Genomic DNA, 23,391 nt, shown 5'->3' with positions numbered 1-23,391 from the left:
TCTAATATGAGTATTATATATACATATTTATTTAGGCTAATTTTAGCGTGTGGACAGGACTCTTATTTTGGCCTGGTGATATGACGCAATAAGGCTGCGCCACGCTCCTGCGTCTGTTGTGATTATGCTGAAGAAAGGTTTGTACTTTTAACCATTTAAAGTGTTTAAACCGTTCAATGTTACTACTTTACTGTTTTACCTGTATGTAACATTCTAATGGTTTATCAAACATTAGTGAATGTATTTCTTGTGAGTAAAGTGCTTCAACATACGAGTAACAGACACGAGTCTCATTTCGCTCCAGTTCATCATTAACACGAATTCGGATGGAGATACGGAGCTTTTTTAGTCAATTGAACCAAATGCTTAAATGATTCACTGATTCGAATCGCTCGAATCACCGCACGCTGACGAGACATGCTGGTCAAAACAGTGTAAATGCATGTAACGTTATCAGGACAACTTTAGCAAACGAACTGCAAATGTGTTTATGAAAGTGTAATATAGGCCTATTAAATGTAATCTACAAATCATTGAATAGCTAGTATTATTCATAACTAAATATGAATTGTCTGAATAACTTGTTTTATTAATTTGTACTAATGCTAGTTTTAAATTGATTTATTATCAGAGGCCTCTTTCAGAAAGGAGGTTTAAGTGGAAGACGTATATTAAGAGTATATTAACTCTGAAATGAAGGAAACTCTGGGAGATATGTCAAACCCAAGAAAGCAGAGTAAGTCAAGCCCATTTCTGAAAGAGAGGTAACTTATACTCAGAATCAGTTACCATGGTAATTTACTCTGTGAACCTAACCTGGTCAGAAGCAGGTTTTCTTCAGTAAACCCAGAGTTTCCCTTTTTAAAGCTTAAGCGGAGTTTAAATACGTCATTAATTCATTCACGCTGCAAAAATGCTTTTTTTTTTTTTACTAAGTCTGTAACTAAATTAAGTGCATTTTACTTAAAACAAGTACAATTATCTGCCAGCGGGGTAAGAAAAATATTCTTAATGCAAAAGGAAACAAGATTATTTTACTTACCCCATTAGCAGATAATTTGAAAATAATAATAATAAAAAATAATGCAGGAAACAAGATTAAATACCTTGTCATTTTTCTTATGTAGAAAATGCATCTTGATTTTACCCTAGCGGCAGCAAAATGTATTTTGCAGCCAGGGTAGTCTAGCAACTCTCCATTGACTTTCGAGCTGCAAAAACCTAAATTGGGTCAGGCCAATCACGTTGTGTATAGAGTAGGCGGGACGGGCTTAACATAATGACGACAGAGTTGCAACGGTTCCCTGCTACTTGAAAACAAAGAATGGCGGCTGCTGCTGGTGAACATCTTTCGAATCGGCTTTGGCCGCGACTCTGGAGGACTTGGAGTTAGGTTTTTCTTTGAGAAAAGAGCAAAGAACGGCACCTAAGTCATTCTTAAAAAAGGAAGATGTGTTCGTAGTTTTGCCGGCCAGATATGGCAAAAGTTGAATCTATCAACTAGCTCCGCTGTTGGGAAAACGCTCTGGTTGGTTGAAGCGCTGTCCTTTAGCGTGCAGAGGGAATTTGAAAGACAGCCGTTTATCCCGCCCCTCGGATTGAGCCGTGTCTATGGTGAGTTGCCAGACCTAACATCTTGATGTAGGTCTGGCTTGCCAGGCTATCTTGATTTAAGAATCTTTAGATATTTTGAGTGGAAACGACAAAAATACTACGTAAGAAAAGTATTTTATAATTCATTCATTGCTCATATTTTCATTGTGTCAAAGTGACAAATGGCATGACTTTTATACAGGAGCCTGTAGATGAGGAGGCTGCATTAATTCAGAGTTACATTTGGTACAATGGTAATTTTCTATATACACTAACATCAGGGATGCAGAGCACATTATTAAGGCCGCTGTATTCAGAGCGTTAAGGAAAGTGTGCCTCGCTCTCATGCTCTTTCTGAGAGTTTTTGTGTTGTTTCCTGAGCACAAACCTGTGAGAGCCATCAAAGAGGAGTTTCACAGGATTGCAGGTCAGTGTAGAAATCGGTTTAAATGTGGCGAATCTGATAAATGACGTTCACTTGATAACATCTTGCTGCAGCCTCGGGAAGTAACGTAATATTTTGAAATTCCTTTAGGATTTCCAATGTGGTTGGATGCATTAATGACACGCATATTCACATCATCGTACCTTTACCTGATTGAATTGTTTTTATACTTAATTTTTAGTTGCTGCCAAGTTCTCTCTTCTTATTTTTTTTTGCCCCCGTGGGATACCATTACAATAAATATTAGATCAATAACTTGCCTTTCAGACAGTTTTTACCTTTGATATTATAACAAAAATTAAATTTGCGTATAGACTCGGAAGTATGCAGACGTCTTCTTGTCGGGTGCTGTTGCAGTGGTGAATCGTAATTTCGGAGTTCCATTGATCATGGCTTTCTAAGTAGTGTTGCATGTGCTTTATTAAAGAGTTATTTGAACTAACTCAATTCAGCTGTTCTGAAACCAAAAACTCAGAGTTTCCCATCTCAGGGTAAAGGCGGGCATACACTGTGCGATTTCAGCAAGGTGCCTACTCACACTGAGTGAGTAGATCGCATGCGATGAAAAGCCAAAGCCCAGGATTTATATGCTCACACTGTACGGTCCGAACGTTGAGCTGCGACTTCACTGCTCACACTATACGTGTGAAATATGCGCGAATCAGCGTGATAAACCCCCGTGCCTCACGCCTACGGACGATATCATGTATCCAGAAATATTGTCAAAACAAGCATTAGCTATCAATATCAAGATGATTTAGCATTTCCAATATATGTATTAAATTATTATTAGTATTATTGTATTATTATTATTATTAGGGAAGGCCTAGGCTACTTTTATTATTAAATTGATAGGCTATTATAATTAAATTCCACGCAATAATTTCATAGCGAATCACAGCAAAACCAACGCGCTGTGAGGATAATAAAATTTTACATAGAAGCTTACTCCTCCTCATTGAAAATTGTCTAAAACATTTAGGTCGATTACAATAAATTATAGGCATATAATGAATTATTAACTGTCTATAATATGTCCGAACACTGCAATAATTCATCAATGAAAATTTAAAACCACTTTATTTCAAAAACATTGTTTAACAAATTAATAAAAGAGGCAAAGTGTACATCGCAGGTGGCTCGGAAAACGTGGGTAATGGTTAATCCATTTTGCAACACGAACTGGAGGTAAGCAACAGTAATTTGTAGTTAGCTTGAACTACAGAACTTAAAGATCTTCCTCTTTTAATTTTTTTGTTTTGTTTTTGCTGCAGATGAAACTTCTGTTTTCGCGAGGGCGCAGTGAGGGAAAAACACTAAGTTTAGGGCAATCGGTTCATAGCTCTGCTTCAACTGTGCGATATAGTCACGAGGAGCGACCAAAATTTCTAACATGCCAGAAATTCAGCCGACCATCCGATTGCCGGTCGGGAGAGGTTAATTGCCTCTCGTTTCCGTACGAGTCAGAATTTGGCTCAAAATCGGACAAAAATCGCACAGTGTATACCTGCCTTAAGTCAACACGACACCGTTTTCAACTAAAAACTTTTTATGTGTTTGGCCATTCGTTTACACGACAACAGCATTTTGGGTGCTTGAAAACGCAGACTTTTGAAAATGGGTTTCAAAGTGCAAGTTTTGAAAACGGTCTCTGTGTAAACAACAAAAACGTGAATCTGTGAAAACGATGATGTCATGCACATGCGTATTACGTTTTAAGTATATAGTGTTTCATCGCCATCTAATGGCCAGGCAGCAGAATACAGAGTTTTTAGTCGTTTTTGCAGATCCGTGTAAATGGGGAACGTTCTGACAATGGTGTCGTCTGTACGTGGAAAACTCAAATTGAACCATTTAACTATCACTCTAAACAAATTACAAATATAAATCACAACTAAATGTGAAGAGTCTTTGTAATTTATGCTTATGATTTTGTTGTGGTAGTTTTGGAGTGTTTTTGACTGACTCTCTTACCAGTGCACTGACTACTGAACTAGAGCTGATTGAGACGCACCCAGAGATTTTGGATTTATTTTTCTTTCTGTTAATTATTCTCATCTCTTAACAGGACAAATACACAGGAAAAACTCCTGGTGAAGCAGCTGAGATCCACAAGACACTATTATAAAGATGGCGTTTATTAAAGAGAAGAGTGAAGAAATGAAGATTGAAGAAACATTCAGTGTGAAACAAGAAGATGAGAAACAAACAAAGATGGTGTTTATTAAAGAGGAGAGTGAAGACATGAAGATTGAAGAAACTTTCAGAGTGAAACAAGAAGAAACTGAGGAACAAACAGGTTGGTTTCATTCTCAAAGCTGAACTCAGTCATTTGATCTTTATGCCCAGCTCTACAGAAATGAAAGAAAGTTTTATTTTGGCATTGTGTAGGTCGCCTCAAGTGGACAGACATGTTGAGATTACATGACCAAATTACATGATTACATGGTTAAATTTTACAAATTTAGAATTAGAAAATTACGTCTCCAATTTTTTATATCAGCTATGCATTCAGTTAGTTATGTGAACTGGTATGTTTAGTCGGGCTGTAAAAATATAGAGCTGAGTATCATCGGCATAACAGTGAAAACTAATGCAAATGTTCCTACTGATATCTCCCAAGGGTAGCATACAGAGTAGGCTTAGGCGGTATCCAAATTTTGATACCATCAAACGTCCTCCCTATTTTACCAGGGTATACGGTATTACCGTGACTAATTAAAAATTATGACATAAGGCTCAGACAGCGTCACCAAACTGTTGGCTTGTGCCTACACCGTTCAGAAACTGAATACCAGATCGGGCAAAAAAAAATAAAAAATCAAGCCCAACCCGTGCACGTTGTGTCCGAGCCCGGCTGACGGCATTAAATGTAAATATAGCTGCGAGCAGCGATTACGGGCCCAAGCCGGTGGCACCGCAGCCCTGGTGCCTTTAGTTACCTAAAGGCACCGGGGTGGCGGTGCCACCGGCTTTGGCCCTTCATCGCTGCTCGCAGCTATATTTATATATATATATATATATATATATATATATATATATATATATATATATATATATATATATATTAGAGGTGGGCATAGGTTAATTTTTTTAATCTAGATTAATTTTGAAATTAATCTAGATTAAAATGGCTCATTTGAATTCTGCCGAAGGCATTCAGAATATGTGTGCTACCCAAATAATGACTATAAAAGTAGGCTAAGTCTTTGAGAACGGGTTTCTCAAGCCAGGTGGCGCATTAGACTAGGGGCTCATCTCCTGTTTCCAAAATGCATCACAAACTGCTTGAGAAAGCTGTTCTACTCATAGACTGTAAAAGGTTACTTCTGTACTGTTACCGTCCGTAGGCAACATAGGCCTATGTTATTATCAACTACTATAGGCTATCAATTAGGGATGGGCGATATGGCCTAAAATCTATATTTTGATATACATTGCAGCCTCTTGCGATAACGATATACAGTATATTATAATAAAACCATTACAGAACAGGTTACACAGACCCTGCTAAACAACTGCTATTTTTTTTTAAAGGGTATATGTAGTTTTGAGAACATATATTGTGAAAACTGTAAGTATACAACATAATTTTGCAGATAAATAAAATTTAAGTACACTAGCTGCAGAGATCTTAAGTAGGTCTAATGTTTATTATAGCTTTGAGCTTATGAAACCCCAAATTTAAAGTTATAATATTGTCTAACTGATGTCTTTTCAGTTAAAAAGAAACACAACAACGATTCTTAAAATCGGGCGTAGACAGAGATTATGTGTTAACGTTACACCACTATATATTGGATTGAGAATAATACGCGCGCGCTGGTATTCAGTGATATCAGTTTCAGTTTCGTTTTGAATTTGAGGTGGTAGAACGGATTAGTCGTGTGTGAACTTACCGAACCGTTACACCACACACTCGGATAGTTTGCTGCTGTTTGTCGGACGGCTTAAATCCGAACCAAGTCCCAATAATGGATGTTGCAGTTTTCACTTTCAGCCGTGTTTACTTAAGATGACGACGAATATCCGTTGCAGCAGGGTTTACCTCGCGGCCGCGGGTATATTGCGTCATCATAGCTTGTGTAGTAGAGCCATCTCCCAACCCAACTTGGGGAATAGATTAATGGCGATATTTTTTTTATCGCGCGATAAGAGTCTCGCGTTAACGCAGCGCGTTAACGCCGATAACGGCCCACCACTAATATATATATATATATATATATATATATATTAGGGCTGTCAATCGATTAAAAAAATTAATCGCGATTAATCGCATGATTGTCATGAGTTAACGCGCGATTAATCGCAATTTTTTTATTTGTTCTAAATGTACCTTAAATTAATACTTTTCAAGTTTGCTATACTCTAATCAACATGGGCATGGATAAATATGGATGCTTTATGCAAATGTATGTTTATTATTGAAACCATAGTCAACATAGAGCATGAAGACGAGACATGTTTCAAAGGTCATAGATGTTTTTCAAAGAACTTGCTCATGTCTATTAGACACATATAGAAAGAACAAAGAAATACCAGGTTCCCATTACTTCTCTTTCTTTGCCCTGAGCAATTCACTAACACAAACATGTTTAGATTTTTGCATGACAGGGCAGCTCTTCTGAAAATGCTAAATGTACATTTACTATTTATTATTACATTAGTGTGTCTCTCTCTATGCCCATTTTGATGAAGCTAAATTCTCAATAAAACTGTTTTCATTGGTATATTTTACTGTTTCTGTTGTCAAACAACGGAATGAATATGAAATAGTGACTGAAACGCGACCCATTAAGACATAACCAGCTCTCAGCGCGCGCGCGAGAGAGAGAGAGAGAGAGAGAGAGAGGGGTGCGCGCGTGCTGGGAGAGCAGTACCGACCGGCGGTACCGGTAGATTCTCAGAAACTAAATATGGTTTGGGCGCTTTTTTGAAGGGAAAAAATCGCTAAAGGGGTCTGCAGTGTCGCTAAGTTGGCAACACTGTGTATCTCCATTTCTCCAACCTGGGGTTGGGCCACGGGTCAAACAGAAAATACGCGCTGCGTTAATCGCGCGTTAAAAAAAATAGTGCCGTTAATATGATTTTGCGTTAACGCGCTAACTTTGACAGCCCTAATATATATATCCCTCTGATGGTCCTCGGTCATTTCTGACCGAATAATTTTCTGTTTTGAAATTTTAAAAATCACAGCTTCATCGGAAGGCTATGAAACTTGGTGACTTTTCTGGGATTAGGAATGTGAATACAAAAAAAAATTGAGGTCATGATCCGAGCATGCTAAGTGGTCGTAAAAAAAATAGTCACACTCGTGGTCTTCGGTCAAAAATGACCGACCCATAGGAAATGAATGGGAAATTTACAAAAACACAAAAATTCTCTGAAGTTTTGTCTGTACAATCTACAAATCAGCCACGATTCTAAAAAAAAGTACACCGCAGTAAAGGGGTGACACTCTACAATATCAAGAGTGCAAAAAATTCACACCCACCCACACACACACACACACAAACACACTTTTATACACATACACACCAATAAATTCAGATTACAAAAATCTGTTTTGAATATTTAAAAATCACAGCTTCATCGGAATATTACGAAACTTGGTATCTTTTCTGGCATTAGGTATGTGAACACACAAAAAAATGAGTTCATGATCCGAGCATGCTAAGTGGTCGTAAAAAAATTAGTTATGATTTTGGTCTTCGGTCAAAATTACCCCCATAGGAAATGAATGGGAAATTGACAAAAACACAAAAATTCTCTACAAATCAGCCACGATGCAGAAAAAAAATGCTCAGCAATGAAGGGGTGAAGCTCTAAAACATCAAGAGTGAAAAACATAACATAATTAATAATTATAATTAATATATGTATATATAATTAATATAATAATTATTAAAATTATTAAAATAATAATTAATAAAATGTTATAAACCTTGGCAAAAAGTATTATTTGAGAATTTCTAAAAAAATACATTCAATCCACATCTTAAAAGTAAGTAATTTGGTCCAAAAACAACTAGAATTCACAAACATCTCCATTTAGAGCTATACAGGCATCTAGTGGTAAACCCATGCAATAACATGATTTATTTAATTTTATGATTAGTAAATTGATAAAAAAAAAATTATTTTATTTTTTTTCTGAAAGCCTAGTCTCTATTTTACCAGAAAATAAAGCATAGAATTTTTTTTTTTTCAAAAAAAACAAACAAAAAAAAACAAACATTTTTTTCAATGGCAAAAAATGGACTATAAATATTGCATAAATATTAATAAGTTCAATCAAATGGTCTCAAAATTCTAAATTAAAAAGAATAAATATTATAGAACAAAAATAAATTGCATTGGTTTTTACTGGGATGGAGGAAGTTTCATTTTTAGGTGTCCGGTCATTTGTGACCGGGAAGGCCCCCAGTGTGACTGCTAAACGAAGACCATCAGAGGGATATATATATATATATATATATATATATATATATATATAAAAGACAGAAACCTTATTACCTTATTCTGATTTTATGATACACTCAAAATATCCCACAACAAATCTTTTAAATTTAATGTAAAAATTAAAACGAAAGTAAGCACTGTTGGGCTCACGTAACCCTCTCATTAGAATCAAAATGTTTCAGCATTTGCGATGTATTTGGATGCTAAACTATTCTTTATTATAGGCTTTGTTCTTCACTCGTGTTCCAATATCGCCAGAAAAATTCATCCTCTTCACACGCGCAAAAATGTGCTTGAAACATCACAGTGGAGCGGTGCTTACTGTGAATGTACGAATTGTACTACTGACTATTTAGAGCAGTGTAATTTTTATATGTTAGGTTAACTATTTTATTATTATATTTTATTAAGGCTATAATGAACAGGCTGCGATGTCAAGATTGCAATGCTGGAATGTGTGTTTGTGTGTGTGTGTGAGAGGTCCCCATGGGTAAACAAGCTTATAAATCATACAGAATGAGTTTTTTTTGGAAATGTAAAAATGCAGAAAGTTTTCAGTGATGGGTAGGTTTAGGGGTAGGGTTAGTGTAAGGAGATAAAATATACAGTTTGTACAGTATAAAAATCATTAAATCTATGGAGAGTCCCCACAAAGATAGTAAACCGTGTGTGTGTGGGTGGGTGTGTGTGTGTGGTGTGGGCGCGATTGAACAGTGGACACATAAAAACATACTCCGTCATTATACAGGACGACATTCAAACTGCAAAGTGTTAACTTATATTTGTGTACAGTTGCAATAAAACACAACATTGTGCTTTTGTAAAATAATTTCAAGCAATCAACCCCCGAAAGGCGCTAATTTTAAAATTAAACTAAAATGCTCATGGCTGCACGGGCATTCATAACGGTGCGCATCCGCGGCGAGGAATGAGCAGAACAGAGTGAACGTTTTTCAGTTAATTCCTACTTCCATAGGAATTCATTTGAAACGCTCGCTTAACCACTATCAATGTCAGTGTGGACGAACATATTTTACTTTCGTTTTTAAGTTGGCGATTCAAAAGCCTCCAGCGGTGTCACACGTCGATTAACCGGTGGTAAAATATTCTCACCGTCACATACCTAGTATATTTTTATGTAGATACAATAGGCCTACCTGATTTTGAACACAAGAGGGCAGTATAGCCGTATGTATGACTTGACTTTTATGGGACTAAATAGTACAATTACTATTTTTAAACTTATAAATATTTATTAAATTGAAAAAAAAATTATAAAATGGGTTTAGTTGTGATATTTTTATACTTTTATATAGAAATAAATGGTGTTTAATTACATTTTTAGAAGATGAGGCTTTAAGTGTTACTTTAATTTAGTCCCTCACTATAGCAAAACCGTTTGAGATGTTTAATATCCGTTCACAATTTAGCATCTTTAATGTATCTTTATCATTTTGAAAAAGTTTGGTGTGAATAAAATAAACCAGTTAGGAAGAGTAGCTAAAAACTCAGAGTCTGAAATATCCCAAAAATCCACATTCAAACCAAAATATCTGACTTCCTTTTGCTCTGAGCTAATAACTGTAAATTAGAAAGTTGTCCGGCTCGGTGAGACCAATATATATATACTGATTTTTGTAACTGTTGGTAAAACTAACCCACCCACTTTTGTCAAACGCATGTTGAAAGTGACACACTTCCTGCTGCCAGTTGGTGGCGCTATAACTTTGACTCACAATAGTTACATCCATCTGATCGGCCTCTTACCACGAACATACTGCTAAAGTTTCATCAAGATCAGTTAATGTATGCAGAAGTTATAACACTTCGTCTCCTCTCTTTTCTCGCCATAAATTTGTTTCCTCGCCACGGCCAAACCGTTCGAGATATCAAAAATCCGTCCGCAATTTAGCATTCTCAATGTCTTGACTTCATGCTGACTGAGTTTGGAGGTGATTGAATGAATTCTCTAGGAGGAGAACATCACATTCCACAGCAAGCGTTTTCCAAACAACCCATAATAGCCGACTTCCTGTTGGGCTGGCATGAAACTTGACAGAGGGAAAGTTGTTCGGCCCGATGAAATCTATATGTGTACCGAGTTTCATATTAATTCATGCAAGCGTGTTTGATATATGGACCAAGTTTTCAGACCCTGTTCAAGAGGGCGCTGTTGAGCCCCCCTGCCACGCCCGTTTCTGAAACTTTTCACATGTCTACTGGCTAATAAGTGTTATGTGTCTGTCGAGTTTCATCCAATTTCAAGCATGCTAAGAGTCTCAAACGCATCCGAAAATAATATTAAAATTTGATGCGTTGCCACGGCAACAGTATCTAAGATATCAATAATCTTTTCACAGGTCTACATCTGCCGTGTGTTTACATTATACACATAAAGTTTGAAGCAAATCGGGTAAAAGTAAGAGGGTGACTTCAAAGCATTTTGAAAGTGACACACTTCCTGCTGCCAGTTGGTGGCGCTATAACTTTGACTCACAATAGTCACATCCATGTGATCGGCCTCTTACAACGAATACACTGCTGAAGTTTCATCAAGATCAATCAATGTATGCAGAAGTTATAACACACTTCCTGTGTCCCATAAATTCGTTTCCTCGCCACGGCCAAACCGTTCGAGATATCAAAAATCTGTTCGCAAGAATTGATCGTCAATGTCTTGACTTTATTCTCACCGAGTTTGGTGGCGATCGGATGAAATCCCTAGGAGTATTTCACATTCCATTGTATGCGTTTTCCAAACAACGTATAATAACCGACTTCCTGTTGGGCTTTTGTAAAACTTAGAGCACGAAAGTTGTTCGGCCCGATGAGATCTATATGTGTACTGAGTTTCATATTATTACATGCAAGCGTGTTTGATTTATGGACCAAGTTTTCGGACCCCATTCCAGGGGGCGCTGTCGAGCCCCCCTGCCACGCCCCGGTACCAGCTTCAGCCCGGCCCTGATGGCCGCAGGTTCTGACGTGTGTGCAAAATTTCAAGAGTTTTTGAGCATGTTAAGGGCCCCAAAAGTGGCAAAAAGGCAAAAAAAAAAAAAAATGAAGAAAAAAAAAAAAAAATCCTTACGAAAACAATAGGGCCTTCGCCCTTTCAGGGCTTGGGCCCTAATTATGAGCCCCAGCCCGATTTAGACTTTACTATTTTTAATACGTGGGCCGTTATAATATGGCGCCGCCAAATAATTTTTTTAACGCAGGTGCTGAGGGGGTGCTAGATATAAATACTATTAATAAATGAGCAAAAATGGGACATTTAATATATAATATTTAATTATTTTAATTATCACAATTAAAGTATTAATTTTATTAAATTAAACAAGCACAACATTCAACATTCAATCAAATATTATTAAAGATTTATTATTAATAAATTTTTTCAACATAATATCTCATTATTTTGAAATGTGTGTGTGTAACAAGCAAGAAGTGCATTTGTAAATCCGGTGACACGCGTCCATTGATTTTTATTAATACAACTTTTCTGTCAGCGTCGGCTGCAAAGATTAAGTTGACGATCGCCATCTCCTAGTAAACGCGCATATATATAGAGAAATGCAAATCATGGATTACATAATCAGAAGGTATAGGCTAGCCTTTTTCTTTTCGTTTTGAATTGTTTCATTTAAAGAAATTGACGATCGGCATCTCCGTAGTGAACGCGCCTATAGAGAGAAATGCACATCATGGATTAATCAGAGAGTATGCTGCCTATATTTCTTTTCGTTTTGAATTGTTTCGTTTAAAGAAATTGACGATCGCCATCTCCATAGTGAACGATAGAGAGAAATGCACATCATGGATTACATAATCAGAGAGTAGGCTAGCCTATTTCTTTTCGTTTTGAATAGTTTCGTTTAATGAATTTGATGATCGCCATCTCCGTATGAACGCGCATAGAGAGAAATGCACATCATGGATTAAATAATCAGCGAGTGGCCTATTTCTTTTTGTTTTGAATTGTTTCGTTTAATGAAATTTCAAGCTTTATTTAGATATAGGCCTATCTGTCATGTCTGTGAGGCATACACTGAGTTTCGGTTAATTTATGATGAGATTTCAATGCAAGTGACCGCGGCACGCCAGCGCACGATCATGTCATGATGATATTGTCTGCTATATTTTATTCTTATATTTGATTTCATCATTTGGTTGATGAAAAAATTATTAAAATGAAGATACAATTTATACAAAACAAAATTCACTTTAAAGAAAGGCCTTTTACAAAACGAAACTTAATTAAGTGGTCAAAATGTCTGAATCCCGATGCATCCCATCTTACTCGTGCTGTTCACTTTTCATTATCAACATAGATGAAAAAATAACATTATAATATTTTAACAAATATGAACTAATGCGCTTATTTAATAAACTCGGGGGAAAATGCATCCTCGCAGCAGTGAGTGGGTGGTTGTTTCGGAGATGCGACATTAGGTTAGAGGTGTTTCCATCTCTCGCGGTCACCTTTTTATTGCACAATTTACAAATTGCCTCGTCTGTATTTACCGCCTCTCCCTTCTCTCTCTCTCTTTCTCCTCCACACTGTCACTTGATGACAACCACACATAAGCATTTTTAGGCATTAAATAAATTATATTTATACAGTGGTGGTCAAAATTGATGGCACCCCTGATAAATATGATAAAAAATTGCTGTAAAAAATAAATCTGCATTGTTTATCCTTTTGATCTTTCATTAAAAAAATTCACAAAAATCTAACCTTTCATTGAAGTAAAAGAATTGAAAGTGGGGGGTAAATCACATTATAAAATAAATGTTTTTCTCCAAAACACGCTGGCCATAATTGTTGGCACCCTCTTATTAAATACTTTTTGCAACCTCCTTTTGCCAAGATAACAGCTCTGAGTCTTCTCCTATAATGCCTGATGAGTTTGGAGAACATCTGACTAGAGATCAGAGACCATTCCTCCATACAGAATCTCTCCAGATCCTTCAGATTCACAAGTTCATGTTGGTGCTTCTTCTCTTCAGTTCACTCCACTCATCAGGTCGGGACTGTGACGGTCATGGCAGAAGCTTCATTTTGTGCTCAGTTACCCATTTTTGTGTTGATTTTGATGTTTGTTTTGGACCGTTGTCCTGATGGAAGATCCAACCACGGCCCATTATAAGATTTCTAGCAGAGCTAGTCAGGTTTTGATTTTTTATCTGTTTGTATTTGCTAGAATCCGTAATACCATGTATCTGGACAAGAAGTCCAGGACCTCCAGCAAAAAAATAGGCCCACAACATATAAGATCCAGCAATATATTTAACCGTAGGCATGGGGTACTCTTCATCCCTGTTTGCACCAAACACATCTGCTGGGTTTGCTGCCAAAAAGCCCTTTTTTTTTTTCGTTTTATCTGACCACAGAATCCGGTCCCTTTTGAAGATCCAGTCGTGTCTGACCACTGAATATGCTGGAGTTTATTTTTGGATGAGCGAGGAGCATTTTTCTTGAAACCCTCCCAAACAACATGTGGGGATGTAGGGGTTGTTTGATAAAAAATTTTTAGGCTTTCTGACCCCCAAGACTCAAGTAATCTCTGCAATTCTCCATCTGTGATCCTTGGAGAGTCTTTGGCCACTCAAACTTTCCTCCTCACCGTCCATTAAGACAATATAGACACACGTCCTCTTCCTGGCAGATTCGTAACATCTTTAGTTGATTATAACTTATTAATTATTGCCCTGATGGTCAAAATGGGGATTTTCAATTCTTTAGCTATTGTCTTACAGCCACACAATCTTTTGCTGCACATCAGAACTATATTCTTTGGTTTTACTCATTGTGATGGATGATTAAGGGGATTTGGCCTTTGTGTTTCCTCATATTTAAACTTCTGTGAAACACGAAGTCATAGCTGGACAATTTCATGTTCCTAGTCACCCTGGTGCGCTAAAAAAGGTAAATATTAATGGGAATATACTTCAGAGATATTTTTCTCATAAAAAATTCTGGGGGTGCCAACAATTATGGCCAGCGTGTTTTGGAGAAAAACATTTATTTCATAATGTGATTTACCCCCCAATTTCAATTATTTTACTTCAATGAAAGGTTCGATTTTTGCGAATTTTTTTAAGGAAATATCAAAAGGATAAACAATGCAGATTTATTTTTTACAGCCATTTTTTTATCATATTTATCAGGGGTGCCATCAATTTTGACCACCACTGTATATTATATATAAGTGCCGGTAATGACGGTATTGAAACTGATACCGTTGCTATTTTAAGACCCCGCGGTATATACGATATTGCTATAATACCGCCCAACCCTAATACAGAGTGAACAGCAACTGAGCTTACTGACATACTGAACTTGTGATCAAAACTTCTACATTTACTTCTACAAATCAGTAATGGTCAGATAAGTATGCTTTGAACCATGCTAATGCAGTTACACAAATGCCAACGTAATTTTCAAGTATTTGAGAATTTTCGATAACGTTGTGGTCGATAGTGTCAAATGTAGCGCTATGGTACAGTAACACTAATAGAGAGAACCATAATAGTAGTACCAATAGTAGTTTGATGGTGTTTACCAGCCAGAGCTTGCAAGCTGTTTCAAACTCCTGAAACTAAATCCAAACTAACTTCGTTTGGGACTGATTTTGTTTGAATTCGTCACAATAGTTTGTTCTTCAGTTTCACTTGGAGTATATGGACCTTTAGCCTAGTTGTCATTCAAATGATTTTAGACAACAGACTATTATTTGAGGAACAAGACTCTTTTTCTGAACCAACACGCCTTTAATTTAGATACAAACTGAGAGTCCTGGACAATCCTAGTTTAGGAGCCAGGCAGGATGTTTGTTGCTCACTGTTAAGCACAGGATAAAGTGAACGGTTTTACGTTCATCCTGAGGAGCATTTTCAATGTGAGAATGAGCACACAATAACATGTCAAAATTGAAATTGATGTCTGTTGCTTTGTGCCATTAAACTGGTGATAAACATATATTTGTCTTCTTTTTTTTTTACTTTAGATTGGATGCCACTGAAAGAGGAGAGTCAAAAACTGAATGATGTAAAGGAAGAGAAACATCATGATTTCATAACTGCAGAACAATATTGCTCACAGACTGAAAAGACGTCCTCACAAACAAAATGTCAAAATACTGGAACTAGAAGTTATTTCACCTGTTTTCAGTGCGGAAAGAGTTTTAGTCAACATGGAAACCTTAAAGACCACATGAGAATTCACAATGGAGAGAAGCCTTACAAATGCCCTCAGTGTGGAAAAGGTTTCACTAAAAAAGAAAACCTTAAAAATCACATGCGAATCCACACTGGAGAGAAGCCTTACACCTGCCCTCAGTGTGGAAAGAGTTTCACTGGAAAAGGAAGTCTTAAAGTCCACATGAGACTTCACACGGGAGAAACCCCTTACACCTGCCAACAGTGTGGAAAAAGTTTTACACATAAAGCAACAATTAAAATCCACATGAGAGTTCACACTGGAGAGAGCCATTACACATGCCCTCAGTGTGGAAAGAGTTTCAGTCAACCTGGAAACCTAAAAGTCCACATGAGAGTTCACACTGGAGAGAAGCCTTACACCTGCCAACAGTGCGGAAAAGGTTTCTCTGAAAAAGGAAACCTTAAAAAACACATGAGAGTTCACACAGGAGAAAAACCTTTCACCTGTCAACAGTGTGGAATGAGTTTTTCACATAAAGCTACAATTAAAGTCCACATGAGAATTCACACTGGAGAGAAGCCTTACGTATGCTCTCAGTGTGGAAAGAGATTTACACATCAAGGATCCCTTAATGCCCACACAAGAATTCATGCTGGAGAGAAGTCATTCACATGTGGTCAGTGTGGAAAGAGCTTCAGACGTAAAGTAAACCTTGATTGCCACATGAGGATTCACTCAAGAGAGAACAGTTTTATATGTCATCAGTGTGGACTGAGTTTCACAGACAGCAGTCACCTTAAGAATCATGTAATAACTCACATTGGAGAGAAGCCTTTCATGTGTCATCACTGTGGAAAGACTCGCTCAAACAAAGCAAACCTAAAGATTCACATGAGAGTTCACACTAGAGGGAGGCCTTACAAGTGTCTTCATTTCACACAGACCTGAAACGTCATTAGTGTCATACTTCTGGTAAGAAATGTCAGTGTTCTTCAGTGTGACAAGAGGTTGAAAAAACTGAGAATTTTCAAAAAATCACCTGCGCATTTACTCTGGAGGGAGGTTACTTAATTGTGATCAGTATAAAAAAATATTTTTTGTCATCACACTTACCATCACACCTAATAAATCATTCAGATGTGAAGACCCTATTTGTGTTCTTTGTGTGAAAAGATTTTGTACTTGCTCAGCTATTTAAAATAGCACCAGTATATAGTATAATTTAAACTCACCAGAGTTTAGGTAAAAGGGAGCAGAGCCAGTGGTTGTTCTGTAGGCAAACATCAGTGACTTGAATTTGATGCGAGTGGCAACTGTCAACCAGTACAATTTTGTGAGGAGGGGAGTGACGTGTGCACTCTTTGGCTCGTTAAAGACCACTCAGGCTGCAGCATTCTGGATCAGTTGCAGAGGTTTGACAGAGCAAGCTGGAAGACCAGCCAGGAGAGCATTACAATAGTCCAGTCTGGATAGAACAAGCGCTTGGACAAGGAGTTGTGCAAGGCAAATCTGCAGGACCGGGCAGTTTTAACAGTGTGGTCTGTGAAGTTCAATTGATCATCAATTACAACTCCAAGGTTCCTGGCTGACCTTGATGGAGTTATGGATGACGAACCCAGCTGAATGGAGAAGTTGTGGTGTAGTGTTGGGTTGGCCGGGACCACGAGTAGCTCTGTCTTCGCAAGGTTTAGTTGAAGGTGGTGGTCCTTCATCCAGCCAGAAATGTCCGTCAGGCAGGCTGAGATACGATCGGCTACCGTCGGATTGTCAGGCTGGAATGAGAGGTAGAGTTGTGTGTCATCAGCGTAGCAGTGATAGGAAAAGCCATGTTTCAATCACAGATCCTAGTGATGACATGTAGATGGAGAAGAGAAGTGGTCCAAGCACTGAGCCCTGAGGCACTCCAGTAGCTAGATGTTGGGTCTCAGACACCACACCCCTCCATGACACCCTAAAGGACCGAGAGGTAAGACTTGAACCATTGGAGTGCGGTCCCTGAGATGCCCTTCGTCTTTAGGACTGACAGGAGGATCTGGTGGTTAACTGTGTCAAAGGCAGCAGACAGATCCAGCAGGATGAGAACTGAGGAGATTTGGAAGCTGCTCTTGCCAGTCTCAGAGCTTCAATTAAAGAGAGCAGGGCAGTCTCAGTTGAGTGTCCACTTTTGAAACCAGACTGATTGTTGTCCAGGAGGTTGTTCTGTGTAAGAAAGGAAGAGATCTGGTTGAAAACAACTCGTTCAAGTGTTTTCACGATGAATGGAAGAAGGGATACCAGTCAGTAATTTTCCAGATGTGCTGGATTTAGAGTGGGTTTCTTAAGCAGTGGAGTAACCCGGGCCTGCTAAAATGCTGTGGGAAAGGTACCAGTGTGAAGAGAGGTGTTGATGATGTGCGTGAGTGCGGGTACAACTGAGGAAGAAATGGCTTTAAGTACAGGGTGGGCCATTTATATGGATACACCGTAATAACATGGGAATGGTTGGTGATATTAAAGTCTTGTTTGTGGCACATTAGTATATGTGAGGGGGCAAACTCCTCAAGATGGGTGGTGACCATGACATATACTAATGTGCCACAAACAGGACTTTAATATCACCAACCATTCCCATGTTATTACGGTGTATCCATATACATGGCCCACCCTGTAGATTAGTGGGAATAGGATCAAACGGACAGGTAGTAGGGCGATTGGAAAGGAGGAATTTGGAGACTTCTGCCTCTGAAAGCAGAGAGAAGGAGGGTAGAGTGTGTGTGTTGGCTGGTAAAATGTGTGTGTCAGTTTGTGGATTGGTAAATTGGCCGCTGATGGTGGTCGTTTTATTTATGAAGAATGTGGCAAAATCGTAAGCTGTTCGGGTTGATGGAGTAGGAGGAGGAGGGTTGAGAAGAGAGGAGAAGGTTTTGAAAAGCATGCAAGAGTCAGAAGAATTGTTAATTTTGTAGTGATAATTAGTCATCTTAGCAGTAGAGATATTAGCAGAGAAGGGAGAGAGGAGGGACTGATAAAGAACAAGGTGTCAGTAGGATCTTTCGACCTGTGTGACTCTCCTCTCTGCACCCCTGAGTTTAGAACGATGTTCACAGAGAACATCATATAACCAGGTTTTACCATGTGCTCCCCTTGTGTGTCATGTGTCCCATGTTGTCATTGGGTAATTGTCTTGATTTTTGTTCACAGGTGTTCATTGTTGTTATTAGTCTTTGTGTATTTAAGCCCTCATGTTTGCCCTGTTACTTTGTTGTTTATATCTTTATAAGTTACAGTCTCATGTTTCTATATGCCAGGTCTTTGTTCATTGCCAAGTTAAGTTTTTGTTCCTGTTTATGGTTTGTTTCATGTACTGGATTTTGTTCAAAATCTGTTTCATGTTCTTGGATTTTCACTAGTGATGGCACAGTGAAGCTTTCAACAATTGTATTGGAAAAAGGTTCATTACTCGAGGCTTTTCAAATCAGAGCTCGATGAGGACCTCTGCTGGTGAAAGTGAGGGAAAGCGCTGTGTCGCAAAATAAGTAAAAGTCCTGCCATATGTTTATTCCACCCATGAACTCAGCCAGCTGATTTCACTAATTAGTTCTATCTCCTGGCTGAAAAATTGCTAATTAGCAAATCCAGGTGATTGGAACAAAATACTGAGGAGGAATTTTACTTTCTGAACCTGGACTTTACTAGCCTGGCTCCGCCCTCCTATGTACTTACGCTCAATTTCATTTTACTTCAGTACTACGTCTGGGACTGCTGTATATTCTTAGGTTTCCAGAAACCAATTTTTTGTAGGACCAATCAGCGAACAGAGGGAGTGGCTGAGAACGATGACGTTGATGTAGTGCGTCAGTTTAAGTTGGAGTAATGGCAGTGGAGAAAGATGTGAGAAAAGCTATTCGGTCTGTTGTTGCAAAACTGCTGAATATACAGAAGTTAAAGCCGGAGCAAGAACGATGTTTGCTAAGTTTTGTTGGTGGCCATGATGTTGTGGCCCTCCTCCCCACGGGGTTCGGGAAAAGTTTGATTTTCCAGCTCACTCCGCTAGCACTAGAAGTGCCAGAATTCCATAACTACTAGAACTGCCGCAAGCGGTCATTTTGATCGCTATTCAAAACTCTATCTTTAATGATAAATCCCCAATTGAGAGATTAATGCATTTATTGTATTAGGATGTCTTTTAAAAACAAAACAACACCAAACTGTACATTTAAACAAGTTTAATTATAATTTATAAATAAATAATATTCGTAGATGCCCTGAACAAAATAGTAGCCTATGTTTTCATGTTTCCACTGTTTGATCACACCCGCCGACACACACACACACACACACACACACACACACACACACACACACACACACACACACACACACACACACACACACACACACACACACACCATATTCCAGCATTGCAGCATTGCAGCCTGTTCATTATAGCCATAATAAAATATAATAATAAAATAGTCAACCTAACATATAAAAATTCCACTGCTCTGTTTCTCAGTACTAGTAGGCTACAATTCGTACCATTTTATGCATGTGAAGAGGATGATTTTTTCCGTCGATATTGGAACGTGAGTGAAGTTCAAAGCCTATGATAAAGAATAGTTTAGCATCCAAATACATCGCAAATGTTGAAACATTTTGATTCTAATTAGAGAGTTACGTGAGCCTAACGCCGCTTACTTTCACTTTCCCTTATAAAGCATTTCATTTTGGCTTTAGTTATTTTTTCATTCTTGTTCTGTTCTGAATATTATATTATACGCCCATTTTATTGTTGCGTATATTGGTATAATAATACCGCGAAATTCAGTGCGGTCAATATGACCGTTTATGGCCGAAATAGGTAAATGTTCATTTGTTGTTGTTTTTTGCCTTACGTGTAATTTATATGAAAAACATTTTAAATTAAAATACAGACACTTTTATGAAAAGTCAGGTACCAGCAGGATTGTATTTATTTTTTCAACAAAGTTATTGCAGATATAAAATTCAAAACGGTCAAAATGACTGCCATGGCAGTTCTAGTGGTGAATGAGTTAGCTAAGGCGAACGATAGGGATGCAAAGCCGATAGTTGTTGTCGTTTCCCCTCTTGTTGCACTAATGGAGGACCAAGTGAAGGAGGCAGAAAAGTTGTTTCCGTATCGCGCAGTAGCCGGTGATCACTGTACAGCATTTGCGGCAGATCCGAAACGACCGCAGCGGCGTATTGTTAATTATTAGACCCAGCTTCGACAGTTGACTGAATACATCACTGTCCTTAGTGTCAAATATACATTTAGAATTTGTAAATGTTTTCGGCCGGTTTCGGCGCATGACATACGTCACGACCACACGTTAGCGATTGGCTATGGCAGATCCTGAGTGACTCTGGGCAGATCCAATAGTTTTGAACTTTAACAGAGAACCCGCCTACAAGGAAGTAAACGTTTCTCAATGAAGAGAGGCCAGACTCTCTGTACAAATGAAATGTACGAGAGTCTGGTAGAACCAGGCTAGGACTTTACACCTCTGTAAACAAATAAAACTCATGAATAGAGGAAGTAGATAAATGCAGGTGCATACACACAAAGACATACATACGCACGCACTTTCACACGATTATAGTAAATCTGTAGCCTAACACTACAAGTGTTTCGAACTGGGACCAGTGCAGTGCTTTGAAACAGTGGGAGTATGTATGTAAATTACAGTGACACTGCTTTAAGAAATGGAGACACAGTGGAATTGGAATATTGTAAACTCAAAAAAGTAATTGTGTGCACATCCCACCTTCTGGCAGGTGCAGGACAAAAGGAACTAATAAAATGAAAAAAATGTGAAGTCCGCAACACTGCTTTTTGCTCCCATATTTAATAAAAAATGCAACGTTTCGACCCTGATGGGTCTTCTTCAGGCAAAATCAAAATTTTAAATCAGATTACGAAGCAGTCGTGGGTGTGTGTGAAACGAAGCTTCGGATGTCATTGGTCACATGATTTTGATAGGACGAATCAAGCATCAATACAATGCTTAATTGAAAATCGTTTCATTATTTTGACACGTGTCAAGGCTAAAGGTGGGTTTATACTCACCGCATCCGCACGAGCGTGAAGGTGTGTGCGGCAAAAATTACGTCATTACGGTGTGGGTGTTCGTGCACGTTGGGTACGCAAGGCCCCATTTCACTTGGTGGTGTGCACGGCTTTTTTGTAACAGCGTGAGTGGCTCCGCATCCGAAGATGCACGACTTCGAGCCGAATCTGGTCGAACACGTACGTTTCACCGCACCGGCACCCAGTTTGTGCTTCTAAAATATTTGCTTACATTTACAAAATGAGCCTAAAATAACAAGCCTTTAAATAAACATAAAAAAGGCCCATGTTTTATAAAAATGTTCACGAAACTAAATGAAAATGGAGAGGTGGTAAAATCTCTGTGTGGCAAGGTGAGCTGCCATTCAACCTGTCACTCAACCCGTCATGGATATATGCACCTGCCTCAGGACCTTACACAATATATAAGGTGTTTTTTAAACAAAATGCAGCGTGTATCCCCTGTAGCTAGTGGTGCAAGAACTGTACGCACAATAAGTCAATATTCACCATTTTGTTTGTTTGTTTGTTTTATAGCCTAGGCCTATCTATTTGAATTTATTTTATTTACTGTTTTTTTTGTTGCAAAGTATTGTTGTTATGGTAGATCACTTGTGTAGGCTAGTTCTGACTGGCATTCTGATAAAGGTCTATGTAGAAATTACGTAGAGATTGTCAACTATGTAATTAATGTATCCTATGGCTCCCATCTTTTGCATAAGATGTTTGTGTGAAAAACTGGCAAAATAACAACTGGCAAGTGCAAAATATTGTTGTGTCCTCCCTTTTATTTGTATTTTTTTAGATTAATAATCATTAAAATGCTGTCAATTTTACAATTTAAATTCAGTATATGAGTCCATTTGTTTCACACCACAATTAGTGATGTGAAAACATCACAAATTTTCACTTTAAATAAACTGCACTTGGGTTCGCTACATCATTGTCTTCGTCTGCTTGACGTCAGCTGCGTTACACTATTACTCTCCTCATTTGTAAGTCGCTTTGGATAAAAGCATGTGCTAAATGAAATGTAAATGTTAATGTAAATGTTAGGGTTGACATCTGGAAACTGGTTCCAGCTGTGGGTTGTGTATTAGCTAAACACTGTCTAACTGTTTATCTGTCTGTCTGTCTGTCTATCTATCTTTCTAAATAGGCAAGAACAAGTTTTTGAACACGTTATCTGCAATGTGGTCCATTTGTATTTAAAGCTGCTCGGAGTTAAAGGTTTGTTTGAAGATAGTCTTCTATGAATGGTGTAATTTTATTCTTATTTCTAGACTTAGTGGATACTTAGTGGATAGACTTAGAAAATACTTTATGGATCACACTTATTCTTAAGTGTTAAGACTAGGCATCAGCTACTAAATTATTTAAAGGTGCTGGAGAGGTGTCCTAATCTAGTTATGAGTAACAAGATGGCAGCAGAGCGGAGGAGACTACACACTTTCTAACGAAGATATAATCTATTGGAGTTATATAATGATAGGGAGTTAATACAATGATACAGGCTTGATTGTCAATGTATTCTTTTTGTAACTGACCTAGTAAGAAATGTAATAACTTCTCCACTCTATAAATTAGTGCTCCAAGGTGCTGGGTAAGTTACTCAAAAGAAAGTAAATAATTACTAACTGCTAATTACATCTCTTT

The 23,391-nt window shown here is 38.0% G+C and overlaps 2 protein-coding genes across 5 annotated transcripts in view; one reads left to right on the top strand and one right to left on the bottom strand.

Moving 5' to 3' along the window:
• LOC308689724 (uncharacterized protein) overlaps positions 1-23,391 on the bottom strand; it is a 461,468-nt gene that overhangs the window by 293,413 nt on the left and 144,664 nt on the right. The window lies entirely within an intron of this gene.
• On the top strand, positions 70-22,666 carry LOC308689725 (uncharacterized protein). Of its 3 annotated transcripts, XR_014030044.1 has the most exons (4): positions 70-137; positions 4,107-4,337; positions 15,511-19,388; positions 19,546-22,666. XR_014030044.1 is itself a non-coding variant. In XM_081363594.1 (3 exons), the coding sequence occupies exons 2-3, from the start codon at positions 4,169-4,171 to the stop codon at positions 16,611-16,613; spliced, it is 1,272 nt and encodes a 423-aa protein (XP_081219720.1). In that variant the 5' UTR covers positions 70-137; positions 4,107-4,168; the 3' UTR covers positions 16,614-22,666. The 3 variants fall into 3 exon arrangements, 2 of the variants coding, with proteins under 2 accessions (XP_081219720.1, XP_081219721.1); XM_081363594.1 differs by having other exon boundaries at positions 15,511-22,666; XM_081363595.1 differs by lacking the exon at positions 70-137 and adding an exon at positions 400-736 and having other exon boundaries at positions 15,511-22,666.

Source organism: Scardinius erythrophthalmus, assembly GCF_964197995.2.
Source record: "Scardinius erythrophthalmus genome assembly, chromosome: 4".
Classification (NCBI taxonomy): Eukaryota; Metazoa; Chordata; class Actinopteri; order Cypriniformes; family Leuciscidae; genus Scardinius; species Scardinius erythrophthalmus.
Note: the sequence above shows the minus strand (reverse complement) of the source record. Positions and strands in the feature narration are given on the sequence as shown.

Excerpts from the sequence above, each read along its gene's own strand:
- LOC308689725 (XM_081363594.1), top strand. The coding sequence starts at position 4,169 with ATGGCGTTTATTAAAGAGAAGAGTGAAGAAATGAAGATTGAAGAAACA. Across the intron at positions 4,338-15,510 it reads AGAAACTGAGGAACAAACAG|ATTGGATGCCACTGAAAGAG; the intron begins GTTGGTTTCATT and ends TTTTTACTTTAG.